Here is a 19,060-nt window from a genome sequence, read left to right as displayed (position 1 = left end):
TCCTGAATCTGTAGTTAGAGAGTTCCTTTTTGCAGCGCTTCAGATACCGCGCGAAGTTATCGATAAGATCCAACTTGAACGTGTACACCGCCTCGGACAGAGAGGGCAGAGGTACGAACGCCCAATCGTTGCCAAATTTGCTTCATTTAAAGATAAAATAATGGTTAAAAGCCTGGGTAAAAGACTTGCTGGGACCAAAATTGGCATGAATGATCAGTTTCCGAAAGAAATTGCAGAACGGCGCAAAGTTCTGTATCCAATTTTCAAAGAAAATAGATTAAAAGCGAAACGAGTAGCTCTCGTCATTGATAAACTATATATTGATAACCAGTTGTTCAGAGACACAAAGATTACTCCATGGTTATTTAAAAAATTACAAAGTTCTCATAGATGAGGAAAATAAACACAATTCAAGCCCGGTTACTGATTGTAACAATACAATACAAAATATAGCTTTTCTATAAATCTTCACATATAACTAATTGAACACAAGCACTATTTCTATATAGTGAAGATAAAAACTAAGTAAACAGAAGGCACAGTATGTGTGGATGGTGTGGTGTGTGTTTATTTTTATTTGTTATGTTTGAAAAGTTGAGTGAGTGAGTAATGAAATAGTTGCATATCCCAGAGCCAGTGTATTGCTGTGGGCCGGGTATGAGAGGGCTTTCAATGTTGTTCAGATGATGGATATACTTTTATAATGAATTACACGTCTTATTTATTTATTGTCCTATCATGGGGAACTACATTTTTAAAATAAATTATATCTAATTATTTATTATCCTATTTTAATGGTACGGTCCATGGCCCTATACCCTAGACACCCACATGAATAGCCCAGATACTAAGGAGAAGTCCCTAACTGTTTTATGTGCATGCTGTATGCGGTCTGTATGCAGCCAAAATGAGGTCAGGGACCAAGAGCAGCACTGCCCCCTCAAGATTCTGAGCCTGCTTGGCAGGGTTGGTCCTGCAAAGCCAAAGCCCCCTAAAGGGAGAGCATAATAAACAAGGAAATTCTCAAAGCTGCTAATGAGAACCTTGATGACCTTGTACCTAGCCGGTGGGGATTCCGGTGGGGTGCCCCCACCCAGGCAGTGGCAGTGCTGGCAACACTAGCTGCAGTAACCCATGGGGAGGGGGTCACACTCGGACATTCAGAGAGGGGGTATATTATTGTGGCCCTGGTGGCACGAAACCAATCGGACTGCATGGAGAGGCTTGGGAACATGGTCAAAATGGATGACCGTATTGTGGGTGTTTCAGGAAGAAGGTGTACATTTGACCTCCATCATCTAGGATGTGACAATGGTAAATAAATCTCTACATTTATGCTCATTTTTTGCGCGGTCTTGCAGGCCTTCTCATGCAGCTGCAACTGCAAGTACATTTGTAAATCATGACCCATCTTGAGTTGGGCTCTGGGATGGTGCAATTGTTGAGAGGGTGAGCTTATGGTTGTGTGGGGGTAAGGGCTGAATGTGTGTGGGTGTATGTGTGTATCCCACAACTGTTGCGAAGGAAGAAGTAAAAGATGTTAGGGACTATAGAGGATGATTCACAGCAATATGTAATAAAAATCGAGGTGAGGGCGATGGAAATGCATTTGGCAATGGATCTGCTTCGGTTCGGTGGATGGTGCTGTGTGCACTTTTCGAAGGATGGATCCCAGTCGGTCCGGGGCTGTGCGATGCGGGGGGTCGGGGGTGGTCTGCCGAGATGGGGGGTCGGGGGTGGTCTGCCAACTCGAGATGGGGGCTTTTGGCGGGTGGAATAGTGGGGACCAATTGGAGGTTTGCTTAGTGGAGATGCAAATGTCATGGTACAACTATATAGACACTCAATCATTATGTTACTTTTTAATAGGACGTTTACAAACATATATTTTGATAAAAATAATTGAAAGGTGTGTCTCATTATGGTAAGTGGTGAAATAAGTATAGCCAGTTACAATTGTAATGGCTTAGCAGATACAGTGGGGCAAAAAAGTATTTAGTCAGCCACCAATTGTGCAAGTTCTCCCACTTAAAAAGATGAGAGAGGCCTGTAATTTTCATCATAGGTACACTTCAACTATGACAGACAAAATGAGAAAAAAAAATCCAGAAAATCACATTGTAGGATTTTTTATGAATGTATTTGCAAATTATGGTGGAAAATAAGTATTTGGTCACCTACAAACAAGCAAGATATCTGGCTCTCACAGACCTGTAACTTCTTCTTTAAGAGGCTCCTCTGTCCTCCACTCGTTACCTGTATTAATGGCACCTGTTTGAACTTGTTATCAGTATAAAAGACACCTGTCCACAACCTCAAACAGTCACATTCCAAACTCCACTATGGCCAAGACCAAAGAGCTGTCAAAGGACACCAGAAACAAAATTGTAGACCTGCAGCAAGCTGGGAAGACTGAATCTGCAATAGGTAAGCAGCTTGGTTTGAAGAAATCAACTGTGGGAGCAATTATTAGGAAATGGAAGACATACAAGACCACTGATAATCTCCCTCGATCTGGGGCTCCACGCAAGATCTCACCCCATGGGGTCAAAATGATCACAAGAACGGTGAGCAAAAATCCCAGAACCACACGGGGGGACCTAGTGAATGACCTGCAGAGAGCTGGGACCAAAATAACAAAGCCTACCATCAGTAACACACTACGCCGCCAGGGACTCAAATCCTGCAGTGCCAGACGTGTCCCCCTGCTTAAGCCAGTACATGTCCAGGCCCGTCTGAAGTTTGCTAGAGAGCATTTGGATGATCCAGAAGAAGATTGGGAGAATGTCATATGGTCAGATGAAACCAAAATATAACTTTTTGGTAAAAACTCAACTCGTTGTGTTTGGAGGACAAAGAATGCTGAGTTGCATCCAAAGAACACCATACCTACTGTGAAGCATGGGGGTGGAAACATCATGCTTTGGGGCTGTTTTTCTGCAAAGGGACCAGAACGACTGATCCGTGTAAAGGAAAGAATGAATGGGGCCATGTATCGTGACATTTTGAGTGAAAACCTACGTCCATCAGCAAGGACATTGAAGATGAAACGTGGCTGGGTCTTTCAGCATGACAATGATCCCAAACACACCGCCCGGGCAACAAAGGAGTGGCTTCGTAAGAAGCATTTCAAGGTCCTGGAGTGGCCTAGCCAGTCTCCAGATCTCAACCCCATAGAAAATCTTTGGAAGGAGTTGAAAGTCCGTGTTGCCCAGCAACAGCCCCAAAACATCATTGCTCTAGAGGAGATCTGCATGGAGGAATGGGCAAAAATACCAGCAACAGGGTGTGAAAACCTTGTGAAGACTTACAGAAAACGTTTGACCTCTTTCATTGCCAACAAAGGGTATATAACAAAGTATTGAGATAAACTTTTGTTATTGACCAAATACTTATTTTCCACCATAATTTGCAAATAAATTCATTAAAAATCCTACAATGTGATTTTCTGGATTTCTTTTTCTCATTTTGTCTGTCATAGTTGAAGTGTACCTATGGTGAAAATTACAGGCCTCTCTCATCTTTTTAAGTGGGAGAACTTGCACAATTGGTGGCTGACTAAATACTTTTTTGCCCCACTGTAATAAGAAAAGACGATCAGTATTTACCTGGCTAAAAGAGAAGGATTATAATATCTACTGTTTACAGGAAACCCATTCAACAGTTTTAGATGAAGTTTTGTGGAAAAAGAACTGGGGGGGCGAAATATATTTCTCCCATGGGCAAAGAAATTCAAAAGGGGTGATGGTTTTAATTAATAATAACTTTGATCCAAATGTGCAACTTGTCCAAACAGATCCTCAAGGTAGATGGATTATTTTAAATATGTTATTGGACAATAAACATATATGGCTTATTAACCTATACGGTCCGAATAATGATGATCCAAGCTTCTTTGACAATATATATAAGAATGTATCAACTCTACAAGCAACACTAGACTCTATTATTATAGTGGGAGATTTTAATACGGTCTTAAATACCTCTATGGACCGGAAAGGAAATCACACTACAAACTATCACCCTCAGGCACTTAAGGAAATCAGGAATGTCATGGATATATTGGAATTAGTGGATATATGGAGACTTAAATACCCTGACCTAGTGAGATATACATGGCGGAGGCTTAATCAAGCTAGTCGCCTTGACTACTTTCTTATATCATTCTCTCTGGCACCAAAAGTTAAAAAGTGTTTGATAGGGGACAGAATGCGGTCGGACCATCACATAATTGGCATATATATTACTCTTACAGAATTTCCACGTGGGCGAGGATATTGGAAATTTAATCAAAGCCTACTAGATGATAAATTGTTTAGAACTAGGACAGAAGAATTTATAACTGACTTTTTTAGACATAACATAGGTACAGCAGATCCCCATATTGTATGGGACACTTTTAAGTGTGCCTTTAGAGGCCATGCAATTCAGTACTCATCTATAAAACAAAAGCAATTTCGATCAAAAGAGTCCATATTAACAAAGGAAATTGAAGGACTAACAGTACAGTTAGATAACAATAAAAACGGTACCATAGAGGCACAGAATAAGTTAGAGGAAAAACAAAAAGAAATGGAGGAACTTATTCAAGAAAGATCCAGTGTAATATATTACAAAAATAAAGCTAACTGGATGGAATATGGGGAAAAATGCACCAAATTCTTTTTCAATCTTCAATATAGAAATGCTACCAAAAAAAACGTATTAAAACTTGTTACAAATGATGGAGTCACGCATGATTCACCAAATGATATTTTGAAAGAGGAAGTAAAGTACATTAAGAATATATTTTCGTTTCAGGCTCCTCCATCTCCACTAACTGAAACTAATTGTATGGATTTTTTCCCTAATAATAATGTAAAATTAACATCTGTACAGAAAGACTCATGTGAAGGCCTAATTACAGAGGAGGAACTACTTGATGCAATTGGGGCCTTTAAGGATGGGAAAACTCCAGGACTGGATGGCATACCAGTGGAAGTATACAAACATTTTTTTTATATACTCAAAGGACCACTATTAGCTTGTTTTAACCACTCCTATATAAATGATAGATTATCAGACACGCAACAAGAAGGTGTGATATCATTATTACTGAAACAGGACCCAAGTGGTATATATAAAGATCCAGTCCATTTAAAAAATTGGAGACCTCTTACACTTCAGTGTTGTGATGCAAAAATCCTAGCAAAATGCTTGGCGCATAGAATAAAAAAAGTTTTGTCAGATATTATTCATCCTAATCAGACAGGTTTTTTACATGGACGATACATTGGAGATAATATAAGGCAAGTACTGGAAACAATAGAACACTATGAAATATCGGGGACACCAGGCCTGGTTTTCATAGCTGATTTTGAAAAGGCTTTTGATAAAGTACGACTGGAGTTTATATATAAATGCCTAGAATATTTCAATTTTGGGGAATCTCTTATAAAATGGGTAAAAATTATGTATAGTAACCCTAGGTGTAAAATAGTAAATAATGGCTACATCTCAGAAAGTTTTAAACTATCTAGAGGAGTAAAACAAGGTTGTCCACTATCGGCATATCTATTTATTATTGCCATCGAAATGTTAGCTGTTAAAATTAGATCAAACATTAATATTAAGGGATTAGAAATCCAGGGCCTAAAAACTAAGGTGTCATTGTACGCTGATGATTCATGTTTTCTTTTAAAACCACAACTAGAATCTCTCCACGGCCTCTTAGAGGATCTAGATACATTTGCTATCCTCTCTGGATTAAAACCAAATTATGATAAATGTACCATATTACGTATTGGATCACTAAAAAATACACATTTTACATTGCCATGTAGTTTACCAATTAAATGGTCTGACGGTGATGTGGACATACTCGGTATACAAATCCCAAAAGAAAGAAATGATCTCACTCCAATAAATTTTTATAGAAAGTTAGCGAAAATAGATAAGATCTTGCTACCATGGAAAGGAAAATACCTGTCTATTTGTGGGAAAATCACCCTGATTAACTCTTTAATCATATCACAGTTTACCTATTTGCTTATGGTTTTGCCTACACCTAGTGACCTGCTTTTTAAATTATATGAACAAAAAATATTCAATTTTATTTGGAACGGCAAGCCAGATAAAATTAAAAGGGCCTATTTATATAACGAATATGAATTCGGAGGGCAGAAATTATTAAATATTAAAGCATTAGACCTCTCACTAAAGGCATCAGTCATACAAAAGTTATACTTAAATCCAAACTGGTTCTCTAGTAGATTGGTACGAATGTCTCATCCTATGTTCAAGAAGGGCCTTTTTCCCTTTATTCAGATTACACCTGCTCACTTTCGGTTGCTTGAAAAGGAAATAATCTCCAAAATATCTTTATTTTTTAAACAAGCCTTAGAAAGTTGGTTGCAATTTCAGTTTAATCCACCTGAAAGGACGGAACAAATAGTACAACAAATCTTGTGGTTAAATTCAAATATAGTAATTGATAAAAAAACTGTATTTATCGAAGAAATTTTTAAAAAAGGTATAATTTTTGTGAATGATATCATAAATAGGACTGGTGGAGTAATGTCACACATGCAGCTAACACAGACATATGGAAATGTCTGCTCTACCCAAAATTACAACCAATTAATTGCAGCATTACCACAAAAATGGAAGAGGCAGGTGGAAGGGGATAAAAGTAAGGAACTTGTATGTCGGCCTTATATTAAAGAACATAAATGGTTAAAGAAAAGTGTGATAAATAAAAACATATACCAATTTCATTTAAGGACCAAAAAACTTACAGCTGTGCCATATAAATTGCAAAATAGTTGGGAAGAGATTTTCGATGTACCCATTCCATGGCACATGGTTTATGAATTGATACGCAAAACAACGCCGGATTCAAAACTTCGAATTTTTCAATTTAAATTATTGTACAAAATTCTTGCAACTAATAGAATGTTATATATATGGGGGATACAATCTTCCCAGCTCTGTAGATTCTGCTGTGAGGAGGCAGAGTCATTAGACCATTTATTTTGGTATTGTCCGCATGTAGCTCGTTTTTGGTCACAGGTCCAGGAATGGTTGAAGAATTGCAACATTTGCGTAGAACTAACGCTACAGATAGCAATACTGGGGGATTTGAAAAGCCATAGTCAATCAATCAATAATATAATAATTATTTTAGCAAAAATGTTTATTTTTAATTTACAATCCGTGGAAGCTATGAGAATAGGAAGATTCAAATATTTTGTGAAGCATCACAGCACAGCTGAAAAATATATGGCAAATAAAAATCCGAAATGGATGATGTTGGAAGATAGATGGGAAAGGTTGAGTGGAGCTGAAGGGTGGGACTAATAACAAGATAAACAATGTAGGGCATACGGGATCTGTGAAATGTGTATAGGTGCGGAGCTATTGTGAAATAGCACAGTTACAAGTGGAAATCAAACTGGATGGACAACAGAAATAGAGGAAGGACTAAGAACAAACAAGAGAGAACTATTATGAAGTAGACTGTGTCTGTAAATGTGTATAAGATGTATAAATTGAAGGTAAAAACAGAAATGTTTATCAGTTTACTCCAATTGGGGGATCGGTGGTAGGGTTTGCAGGGAATAATAATAAAGGTATACTCTTTAAAAAAAAGTATGTATGTCTATGTAGGTATGTGTATGTATATATGTGTATATGTATGCATACGTGAATGGATATATATATTTACCCCAAAAAATATGGGGGATTGGAAATGATGCAGACAATTACATTGGAAACAACATTCTTTCCGCAATATTAAGCTGATCCACCCCCCCAAAAAAATAAAATAAATAAAATAAATAATAATACTTATGTCATGCAATAAAATGCTAATTAATTACTTAAAAATCATACAATGTGATTTTCTGGATTTTTGTTTTAGATTCTGTCTCTCACAGTTGAATTGTACCTATGATAAAAATTACAGACCTCTACATGCTTTGTAAGTAGGACAACCTGCAAAATCGGCAGTGTATCAAATACTTGTTCTCCCCACTGCATATATATATTAAAAAATATATGTATTTATTTAACCTTTATTTAACTAGCAAGTTAATTACAATTTCTTATTTAAAAGGGCATCTCTGGTTCGCTAAGTGATTCTATACAGCAATGACATGCAGAATATTGTCTTATACAGCAGAAAATTAATAAGAAAGAGGATGAGATGTGTATTGCTTCTGAAGTGGACATCGTCATCTCTTTGGTTCATGGGTCACATGATGTTATTATTGTTCCAGACCAGTGATTGAAGTGCTGTAAGTAAATGCAGTGTTGTGATGAAGTTATACAGTTCAGACGTTGCCATATGGTTTCAGTCCACACAGTGATATTAAGTGACCTTATAGCATCCATGCCCACGGCAGATGTAAATAAGACCTCAAAGTGACTTTATAGCATCCATGCCCACGGCAGATGTAAATAAGACCTCAGTGACCTTATATCATCCATGCCCACGGCAGATGTAAATAAGACCTCAAAGTGACTTTATAGCATCCATGCCCACGGCAGATGTAAATAAGACCTCAAAGTGACTTTATAGCATCCATGCCCACGGCAGATGTAAATAAGACCTCAGTGACCTTATAGCATCCATGCCCACGGCAGATGTAAATAAGACCTGAGTGACCTTATAGTGTCCATGCCCACGGAGGATGTAAATAAGACCTCAAAGTGACTTTATAGCGTCCATGCTCTGGGCGGATGTACAGTTGTGGCCAAAAGTTTTGAGAATGACACAAATATTAATTTTCACAAAGTCTGCTGCCTCAGTTTGTATGATGGCAATTTGCATATGCTCCAGAATGTTATGAAGAGTGATCAGATGAATTGCAATTCATTGCAAAGTCCCTCTTTGCCATACAAATTAACTGAATCCCCCAAAAACATTTCCACTGCATTTCAGCCACAAAAGGACCAGCTGCATTCCTGCCACAAAAGGACCAGCTGACATCATGTCAGTGATTCTCTCGTTAACACAGGTGTGAGTGTTGACGAGGACAAGGCTGGAGATCACTCTGTCATGCTGATTGAGTTCGAATAACAGACTGGAAGATTCAAAAGGAGGGTGGTGCTTCTCTGTCACCCATGGTTACCTGCGAGGAAACACGTGCCGTCATCATTGCTTTGCACAAAAAGGGCTTCACAGGCAAGGATATTGCTGCCAGTAAGATTGCACCTAAATCAACCATTTATCGGATCATCAAGAACTTCAAGGAGAGCGGTTCAATTGTTGTGAAGAGGGCTGCAGGGCGCCCAAGAAAGTCCAGGAAGCGCCAGGACCGTCTCCTAAAGTTGATTCAGCTGCGGTATCGGGGCACCACCAGTACAGAGTTTGCTCAGGAATGGCAGGAGGCAGGTGTGAGTGCATCTGCACGCACAGTGAGGCGAAGACTTTTGGAGGATGGCCTGGTGTCAGGAAGGGCAGCAAAGAAGCCACTTCTCTCCAGGAAAAACATCAGGGATAGACTGATATTCTGCAAAAGGTACAGGGATTGGACTGCTGAGAACTGGGGTAAAGTCATTTTCTCTAATGAATCCCCTTTCCGATTGTTTGGGGCATCCGGAAAAAAGGTTGTCCGGAGAAGACAAGGTGAGCGCTACCATCAGTCCTGTGTCATGCCAACGGTAAAGCATCCTGAGACCATTCATGTGTGGGGTTTCTTCTCAGCCAAGGGAGTGGGCTCACTCACAATTGTGCCTAAGAACACAGCCATGAATGAAGAATGGTACCAACACATCCTCCGAGAGAAACTTCTTCCAACCATCCAGGAACAGTTTGGTGACGAACAATGCCCTTTCCAGCATGATGGAGCACCTTGCCATAAGGCAAAAGTGATAACTAAGTGGCTCGGGGAACAAAACATTGATATTTTGGGTCCATGGCCAGGAAACTCCCCAGACCTTAATCCCATTGAGAACTTGTGATCAATCCTCAAGAGGCGGGTGGACAAACAAAACCCCACAAATTCTGACAAACTCCAAGCATTGATTATGCAAGAATGGGCTGCCATCAGTCAGGATGTGGCCCAGAAGTTAATTGACAGCATGCCAGGGCGGATTGCAGAGGTCTTGAAAAATAAGGGTCAACACTGCAAATATAGACTCTGCATCAACTTCATGTAATTGTCAATAAAAGCCTTTGGCACTTATGAAATGCTTGTAATTATACTTCAGTATTCCATAGTAACATCTGACAAAAATATCTAAAGACACTGAAGCAGCAAACTTTGTGAAAATTAATATTTGTGTCATTCTCAAAACTTTTGGCCACGTCTGTAAGTAAGACCTCAGTGACTTTATAGTGTCCGTGCCTGGGGCGGATGTAAATAAGACCTCAAAGTGCTTCGCTTTGAGAAATTCTATTCAAACAATGACTCATCAGCGCTGTTCGTTTTATTTTGTATAACTAAATTATATTGACTCTATTGAGTTAATCTACATAGAAATTGAATTTTACTCCCAGAAGCGTTCATGCTACATAATTATGTGTTGCTGCAATGAGATGCGGTAATTCATTTAATGTGCCAAACCCACATAACAATTTGTTATGATGAGACACTTTTGTCAAGTATGACAGATGAATATTGACTAATACCAAGTGTTTTGCGTGATTCATAAATATACTGTACAAAAATATTAATGCAACATGTAAAATGTTGGTCCCATGTTTCATGAGCTGAAATCAAAGATCCCAATTTTCTTTTAGCTGTTTGTAAGCATTTCTCTTTAAACAAGATAATCCATCCACCTGACAGGTGTAGCATATCAAGAAGCTGATTAAACATCATGCTCATTACATAGGTGCACCTGGTGCCGGGGACAATAAATGGCCACTCCAAAATGTGCAGCTTTGGCAGACAACACAATGCCACAGATGTCTCAAGTTTTGAGGGAGTGTGAAATTGGCATGCTGACTGCAGGCAGGTCTACCAAAGCTTTTGCCAGAGTATTGAATGTTCATGTCTCTGCCATACACCGCCTCCAACGTTGTTTTAAAGAATTTGACAGTACGTCCAAATGGCTTCACATCCGCAGACCTCGTGTGTGGCGTTGTGTGGCTGAGTGGTTTGCTGATGTCAACGTTGTGAACAGTGTGCCCCATGGTAGCGGTGGGGTTATGGTACAGGCAGGAATAAGCTATGGACAATGAACACAATTGTATTTTATCAATGTAAATTTGAATGCACAGAGACACCTTGTCGAGATCCCGAGGCCCATTCGTCCGCTGCCATCACCTCATGTTTCAAAATAATAATGCACAGCCCACATGTCACAAGGATCTGTACACAATTCCTGGAAGCTGAAAATGTCACCGTTCTTCCATGGCCTGCATACTCACCAGACATGTCACCCATTGAGAAAGTTTCAGATGTTCTGGATCGATGTGTATGACAGCGTGTTCCAGTTCCCGCCAATATCCAGCAACTTCTCACAGACATTGAAGAGGAGTGGGATAACATTCCACAGGCCACAATCAACTCTATTTCATTTGCATGAGGCAAATAGTGGTCACACCAGAAACTGACTGGTTTTCTGATTCACACCCTACCTTTTTTTAAAGGTATATGTGACCAGCAGATGCATATCTGTATTCCCATTCACGTGAAATCCATAGATTAGGGCCTAATTTATTTATTTAAATTGATTGATTTCCTTAAATTAACCATAACTCAGTAAAATATTTTAAATTGTTCTATTTTTCATTTATATTTTTCAGTGTGTATACTATATTCTGTATACTGCCTTCAGAAAGCATTCAACATTAGCTTAACAAGTCACATAATAAGTGATGTTTAACATGATTTTTGAATGACTACCTAATCTATGTACACCACACATACAATTATCTGTAAGGTCCCTCAATCAAGCAGTGAATTTCAAACACAGATTCAACCACAAAGACCAGGGAGGTTTTCCAATGCCTCGCAAAGAAGGGAACCTATTGGTAGATGGGTAAAAATGTAAAAAGCAGACATTGAATATCCCTTTGAGTATGGTGAAGTTATTAATTTTACTTTGGATGGTGTATCAATACACCCAGTCACTACAAAAATACAGGCGCCTTGTCTAACTCAGTTACCGGAGAGGAAGGAAACCGCTCAGGGATTACACCATGAGGCCAATGGGGATTTTAAAACTGTTAGAGTTTAAAGGGATACTTTGGGATTTTGGCAATGAGGCCCTTTATCTCCTTTCCCAGAGTCAGATGAATTTGTGGATACCATTTTTATGTCTTTGCTTGCAGTTTGAAGGAAGTTGCTAACTAGCGTTAACTAGTAAGCTCCATTGCTAACTAGCATTAGTGCAACATTACATTTACATTTAAGTCATTTAGCAGACGCTCTTATCCAGAGCGACTTACAAATTGGCATTGTGGCTAAATTTCTCTCCTTTCTTTATTCCGTGACAGATGCCATGTTGCTGGTGGCACAGAGGCTGGAGGGACCCTTCAACATTGAGTCTGTCATGGAGCCCATTGATGTGAAGATTTCAGAGGCCATCATGAATATGCAAGATAACAGCGTCCAGCTCTCCTACAAGGTATGTCAACCAAATTAATCAAACTGATTCCCAGAAGCAAATAAAGTGTCTAGAGTCCAATAAAACACAAATGAAAAGTGTATGGCGTTACTTGTTCTGTACTCCCACATTAAGTCAGTAAGGACAGTAGGGCACAGCTGTATTCTGTCAGGTACTGTTTATATTTGGAAACCAACTGAATCGTGCTTTAGATGAATATTGCAAACCATTCTCATTATATCCAATTTTAGGTCTTTGTATTTGAATTACATGTTCCCCATTGGTTAGATATTCTTAGTTCAACTAACAGAAGTAAATGTGTTTCTTGTGTTTTACGGCATTTTACTTTGCACACAAAATTGTAGTGATTGCAAGAATAAACTGAAGTGGTTGTGAGGAAATTTTTCAGCCTACACAGAATACTTGCTCTTGTTCAAGGCTACATGTTGGATGCTTGCTCTCGTCCAAGGCTACATGTTGGATGCTTGCTCTCGTCCAAGGCTACATGATGGCTGCTTGCTCTCGTCCAAGGCTGCATGTTGAATGCTTGCTCTCGTCCAAGGCTACATGTTGAATGCTTGCTCTCGTCCAAGGCTACATGTTGAATGCTTGCTCTCGTTCAAGGATAAATACACCAATAGCTTTCTCATGATACAGATTTGTTTATCTTTAAAGTACGGTATATGTGGTGAATTGCCCATAATCCTTTAAAAAGTGAACTCCATAATATTTTACAAGGCTGGTTATGTACCATTTGAACTATCAGCTCTGGTTAGATCAATGTGACTTTGAGCACTGTCATGTTCGTGATCCACAAGGCCTTAGGATGCACAAGGCCATTGGATGCACAAGGCCATTGGATGCACAAGGCCATTGGATCCACAAGGCCTTAGGATCCACAAGGCCTTAGGATGCACAAGGCCATTGGATGCACAAGGCCATTGGATCCACAAGGCCTTAGGATCCACAAGGGCTTAGGATCCACAAGGGCTTAGGATGCACAAGGCCATTGGATCCACAAGGCCATTGGATCCACAAGGCCTTAGGATGCACAAGGCCTTAGGATCCACAAGGCCTTAGGATCCACAAGGCCTTAGGATCCACAAGGCCTTAGGATCCACAAGGCCTTAGGATGCACAAGGCCTTAGGATCCACAAGGCCTTAGGATCCGCAAGGCCTTATTAAAACATCTTGTTTTTCATCTTTTCCACATCCCAGGTAATTCTAGCTTCTCTCGCAGTCCAACAGTTGGATGTCCTTCTCTGTGTAATTGCAGGTTTTTCAAGGCTGCGGCCAGCCAAAGTCCCCAGGAATGGGTGGCAGGTCTACCCGGGGCGTTTCGGATGTGTTCAACGCCCGTTTCAGGCCCTACAGCCCAGAGGAGCGGCCCACCACTGCAGCTGGCACCAGCCTGGACAGACTGGTAAGGAGAAGCAGAGACACACAGCCCACAGAGCAACTGCCTCAGAGTAAACATCATTTGTCTTTCTGTCTTGACACTGTTGATTAAAACGCCCTCCGTTCAGGCCCCTCTCTCTCTCTCTCTCTCTCTCTCTCTCTCTCTCTCTTTCTCTCTCTCTCTCTCTCTCTCTCTCTCTCTATCGATCTGTGTTTGTTAACAAATCATCAGCTTTACCCCGGTAGTGCAAAGAGAAGTGTGCAGCAACCCATGCTTTTCCTGTCTTTGTGTACCTCACAAATAAGAAAGAAAAGATTCATAGAATTTGTGAGATTGACAGAGTCAGGTGTTTGCTGTACAAAGTAAACCTTTACTTTCGATCAGATTATCTTTGTTTTGAATCATTGAATCGTGTTCCGATTTTTATCACAGTGACATCTAACTTGGTGTTTTGGTAAGGGTAGAGCTCAATATAAAGCTGACAGTCCAATTCAGGTGAGAGAAATGTATCTGCATTTATTATTTGTACAACTACAGTCACTTTGTCTGCATGCAGAGGGTAATGTGAAGGCCAGGAGTTAAGGCTTGTCAAATTGACCGATTTCAAAAGTCTGTCTCTATCATGCAGTGCTATTTTTGTAGGAGAACAAAAACCTTGAGGTTAAATGTGTTTCTCTCAATAATCCTCAAGCACTTCATTTTGAATGTATTCAAAATGTGTTTATCTATTCAATATGTGTCTGTTTGATGAATAACATTTGTAGCTGCAAGTTGAACAATATTCAACCTACGCACAGACCTTCCTTTCATTCGATATTTCGACAGTATTTCAATTATGGACTCAATTGAAAGTTAACTATTTTGTAACACAGGAAAATAACAGCTGGATTGAGAAAATGATGTTCTGCATGACTTCATGCTAAAACCAGAATACCATTATAAGAAAATATACATTTTCTTCCATCTATTTAATTAATGAATAGTAATTATTCTTAACTCTTTTTGAAGGACTCTGATGTCTTCGGATGAATGCATTTGGATGTCATTTATGTGTGTGTACCTCCCTCTTCCTGCTCTATTTAATTAAAGTGCTTCTCTTTCTTATTCTATGCTGCTTACCAGAGGATTGTCTGGAGTGCGATGCAACACAGTGTAAGCTTTATGAATTCTACTGTTAACTTTTATAATTTTGTCTGGGACTCTATTGTATTTTATTGTCTCCTATGCCCTACTCTCTAATGTATTGTCACTGAAAAATAAGAATTACAGATGTCGGATCTTATCTTGATCACTATTTTGTCGCTGAGAATTTCTGATGCATCTTGAAATTCAAATGAGCCTTGAGTGGTTCTCTTTCTCTCCATGCGGGGGCAGTCAAGTCGTTTGGATCAGGGCTTGCTATCAAAATAATGTTTTCTCTCACTCACTCAAACGCTATAGACCTAGTTCCTATTACCGCAACATTCAAATAAATGTAAAATTTTTTAAAAAGGAAATGCAACCCTACACATCAACACCCGTTGTTTTATATAGCTGAATAACACAAGATAGATATTGGTCTCCGCTAGGCTACGACATACAAGTGTCTAGTGTATCCGAAGGTTACAGATGAACTGTCAAAATTGAGTTCAATCTTGGCCTGGGGTGATCTAGCGGTTAGGACGCACATATAGGCCTACCTTGTCAGCGTGGGTTTGATACCGGCCCACGCCCTTCTGGAACAAATAAGTCAATCCCCTGATTGACTTGATGTAGTTTCAAATATGGACAGTCCAGGGTTATTTTACCCCCGATATTGATAAGAAATGACCATATCAGATACTTTTGAATAAAATTGTTGAAAGTGTTTATTATATTTCTAGTTTTGTTTAGTACAGATAAATCACCCTTAGTCTGTTCAAAATTACTAAGTTGTTGCGATGACAATACCAACCAGAGGGCGAACATATCTTGAAAGACTTTGGTTGCAAGCAGGACACTGACATAATCTTTTAGGGAGCGGTAATGAGGTGACCAGTAATGGTTGTAATTGAGATCAGCGGTGCGGATGGATTTAGCATGTATTGATGGTTTAACGAGACATCAGCTGGCGATAATAAGAATGCTGCCTTTTGAGGCAGAATTTCTAGGCGGGACGTCAAAATTGGCCAATCCCATGTATCCTTCGCCGAGGATGGACTAAAGTTGGGCACCTGGTCACGTTTCACTCCATTGCATTGGCTTGGCAGGAGAAAACGGTCCTGCCCAACTCGTTTTGGAGGTAAGACATTTTACCAACATCTGATGAATAACATAGGAAATTTAGCCAGCGGTGCTCTGTTCAATCTAGGCTTGCTAGCCAGCCAAATAATTAATGCATTCTGAGGATGAGCCTGTTTTGCTAGCTAGCTGCAAGCAGTGTCTGTTTAACGTTGCCTATCTAACATTAGCTAACTTTCTCTTGCCACTTTTCATTCCCCTATTGTGTTACTAAACAAAATTAGAGCATAAGTTATTCTACACTTACTGTAAACAACTTGACCAAGCCTAAAAATATGCAAAACTGTAATAAAAACGATTGCACATTAATGAAGGTAGTTGTGGCTTCAGCAACTTGAACCAGCATAGAAATTTGAGCAGTGTGGTTAATTTCTCCCCCCTTATCTCTGCATGTTCTAGGTTGAAGGACATCCCACCCTGACACCCTGCAGATGTAAATAACTTGTTGTGAATTTCCCAGCCACAAGGATAATCACCATATTTCTATCTAACATCACAATGTTAGATAGAAATAGATTTACCCATGTTATTGTTTATCATGCAGGTTTGTCAGGACATTGTAACTTATGAAGCTCATTCTTGAATACAGACTTGATTTCTGTCACAGGTGATTGCACTGTTTGCAAATCTTCAATTTAGACCACAATTAGTTGAATTAGGTGTTAGTGAAGGGCTGGAACAAAAACCTGTAAACTCCTGTCCTGTCTTTAAAAAAAAATCCTGTGTCTGTCATGATTAAATTTGCCCTCATGTACTGAACAAACTTATGAATGTTGGAGGTTAATCTCCTTGAGATGTCCCTCACTTGGGAATTACTTATTTGTACAGTGGATTTTGTTTTAAGGACTAATACACAGATATAGGAAAAAACAATACAATTGTTAGCATTTATTCAAAGTGTTGATGTCTCCACAAGTTTCTGGTTCATCACTTTTCAATATTAGTTATCAACAAATATAAAACCATTTAATCGTGAATATTGGTGTCATTTAATAATAAATGTACATATATTATCTTCACAGTGAAACACCACTATTCTGGCCATTAATCATTCTTAAACAGTCAATAAAATAGGTTATTTGGCTATCTCAAAAAATCGTAGCCTGTATGATATCATGCATACAAGCTTACCTGTCATGTCCACACCGATGGAGCAGCAGACCAAGCAATATGTGAGAGGAGGACCCTATACCGTAGAATGATTATTCTGATCTGTGTCGACTTCATTAACATGTACTGAGGAGATCGATTTTGTTACTTGTTTAATTCGTGTCAGATATTTCCATTTTGGGATAGTTGTTCAGTGAATTGCTAGTTGCTCATGCTGCTATAGTGATTTTAAACATTAAATATTCATTTCAAATCCACCTGCTGCAGGAATATTATTTTCCTCCTGCGACCCAACGGATCAAATTAAGTTCCGACATCTGGGTTGTGTATTGCCTGGCAACTACTGTTGTATACAAGCACAGTGATATCCAAAGCCCCAACGGTATACCATATATATATATATATATTCCATCTCAGCCACTGTCTCAGAAGCTACTCCCATAAGAGTACTCTTTTAAATAACCTTTTTTATGTTGTTGCAGAGTGGTCTGTGTTTGATTACGAAGCATTGCCTTTTTGGAGCTGTTGAGACCTTAGTCATGGCCTCTGTGTTTTATGGTGTTCTGTAACAACATTGGCTGTTAAACATCGTATTAGAAGTCAGGGGTAACACCAGGACCGGTGCTATAGATAGTAGTCAGGTGTACCACCAGGACCGGTGCTATAGATAGTAGTCAGGTGTACCACCAGGACCGGTGCTATAGATAGTAGTCAGGTGTACCACCAGGACCGGTGCTATAGATAGTAGTCAGGTGTACCACCAGGACCGGTGCTATAGATAGTAGTCAGGTGTACCACCAGGACCGGTGCTATAGATAGTAGTCAGGTGTACCACCAGGACCGGTGCTATAGATAGTAGTCAGGTGTACCACCAGGACCGGTGCTATAGATAGTAGTCAGGTGTACCACCAGGACCGGTGCTATAGATAGTAGTCAGGTGTACCACCAGGACCGGTGCTATAGATAGTAGTCAGGTGTACCACCAGGACCGGTGCTGTAGATAGTAATCAGGTGTACCACCAGGACCGGTGCTATAGATAGTAGTCAGGTGTACCACCAGGACCGGTGCTATAGATAGTAGTCAGGTGTACCACCAGGACCGGTGCTGTAGATAGTAATCAGGTGTACCACCAGGACCGGTGCTATAGATAGTAGTCAGGTGTACCACCAGGACCGGTGCTATAGATAGTAGTCAGGTGTACCACCAGGACCAGTGCTATAGATAGTAGTCAGGTGTACCACCAGGACCGGTGCTATAGATAGTAGTCAGGTGTACCACCAGGACCGGTGCTATAGATAGTAGTCAGGTGTACCACCAGGACCAGTGCTATAGATAGTAGTCAGGTGTACCACCAGGACCGGTGCTATAGATAGTAGTCAGGTGTACCACCAGGACCGGTGCTGAAGATAGTTGTCAGGTGTACCACCGGGGGTGGCGCCGGTGGCAGTCGTCATCTGGGTGGCTGCTCAAATGGCAGACAGAGTGAAATGAGGCCTCCAGACTGCTTCATGAATAACTGGGCAATTAGCCAGCTTGGAGATTCCCTTTAGATGTTGAGGTGAGTGACAGAGGCTGATTATGGACATGTGACGGCTAGACAAGGACACCTGATGAGGGTATCCGTTATGAGCCTCCATGTGCACTGTAGTCAGGGGGTGTCTAGTTCTCTGCTGTGCTGGTTGGTTCATAGATCTTCCTGGCTCCATAAAAAGTTTGAGTTACTACAGTACTGTAGCTTTCCACAGTCAGCC

At 40.0% G+C, this 19,060-nt stretch overlaps 1 protein-coding gene across 2 annotated transcripts in view; it reads left to right on the top strand.

The window, feature by feature from the left end:
* LOC139538996 (glypican-6-like) overlaps window positions 1-19,060 on the top strand; it is a 188,247-nt gene that overhangs the window by 134,810 nt on the left and 34,377 nt on the right. The window contains exons 5-7 of one of the 2 annotated variants that reach the window (XM_071341635.1): window positions 12,431-12,561; window positions 13,817-13,963; window positions 15,062-15,091. In XM_071341635.1, coding sequence (XP_071197736.1) covers window positions 12,431-12,561; window positions 13,817-13,963; window positions 15,062-15,091 — 308 coding nt within the window. The remainder of the gene's footprint in view (window positions 1-12,430; window positions 12,562-13,816; window positions 13,964-15,061; window positions 15,092-19,060) is intronic. The other variant, XM_071341636.1, reaches the window with a different exon arrangement.

Source organism: Salvelinus alpinus, chromosome 14 (genome assembly GCF_045679555.1).
Source record: "Salvelinus alpinus chromosome 14, SLU_Salpinus.1, whole genome shotgun sequence".
Taxonomy (NCBI): Eukaryota; Metazoa; Chordata; class Actinopteri; order Salmoniformes; family Salmonidae; genus Salvelinus; species Salvelinus alpinus.
The sequence above is the reverse complement of the archived record's forward strand: the minus strand, read 5'-3'. Positions and strand labels throughout refer to the sequence as shown.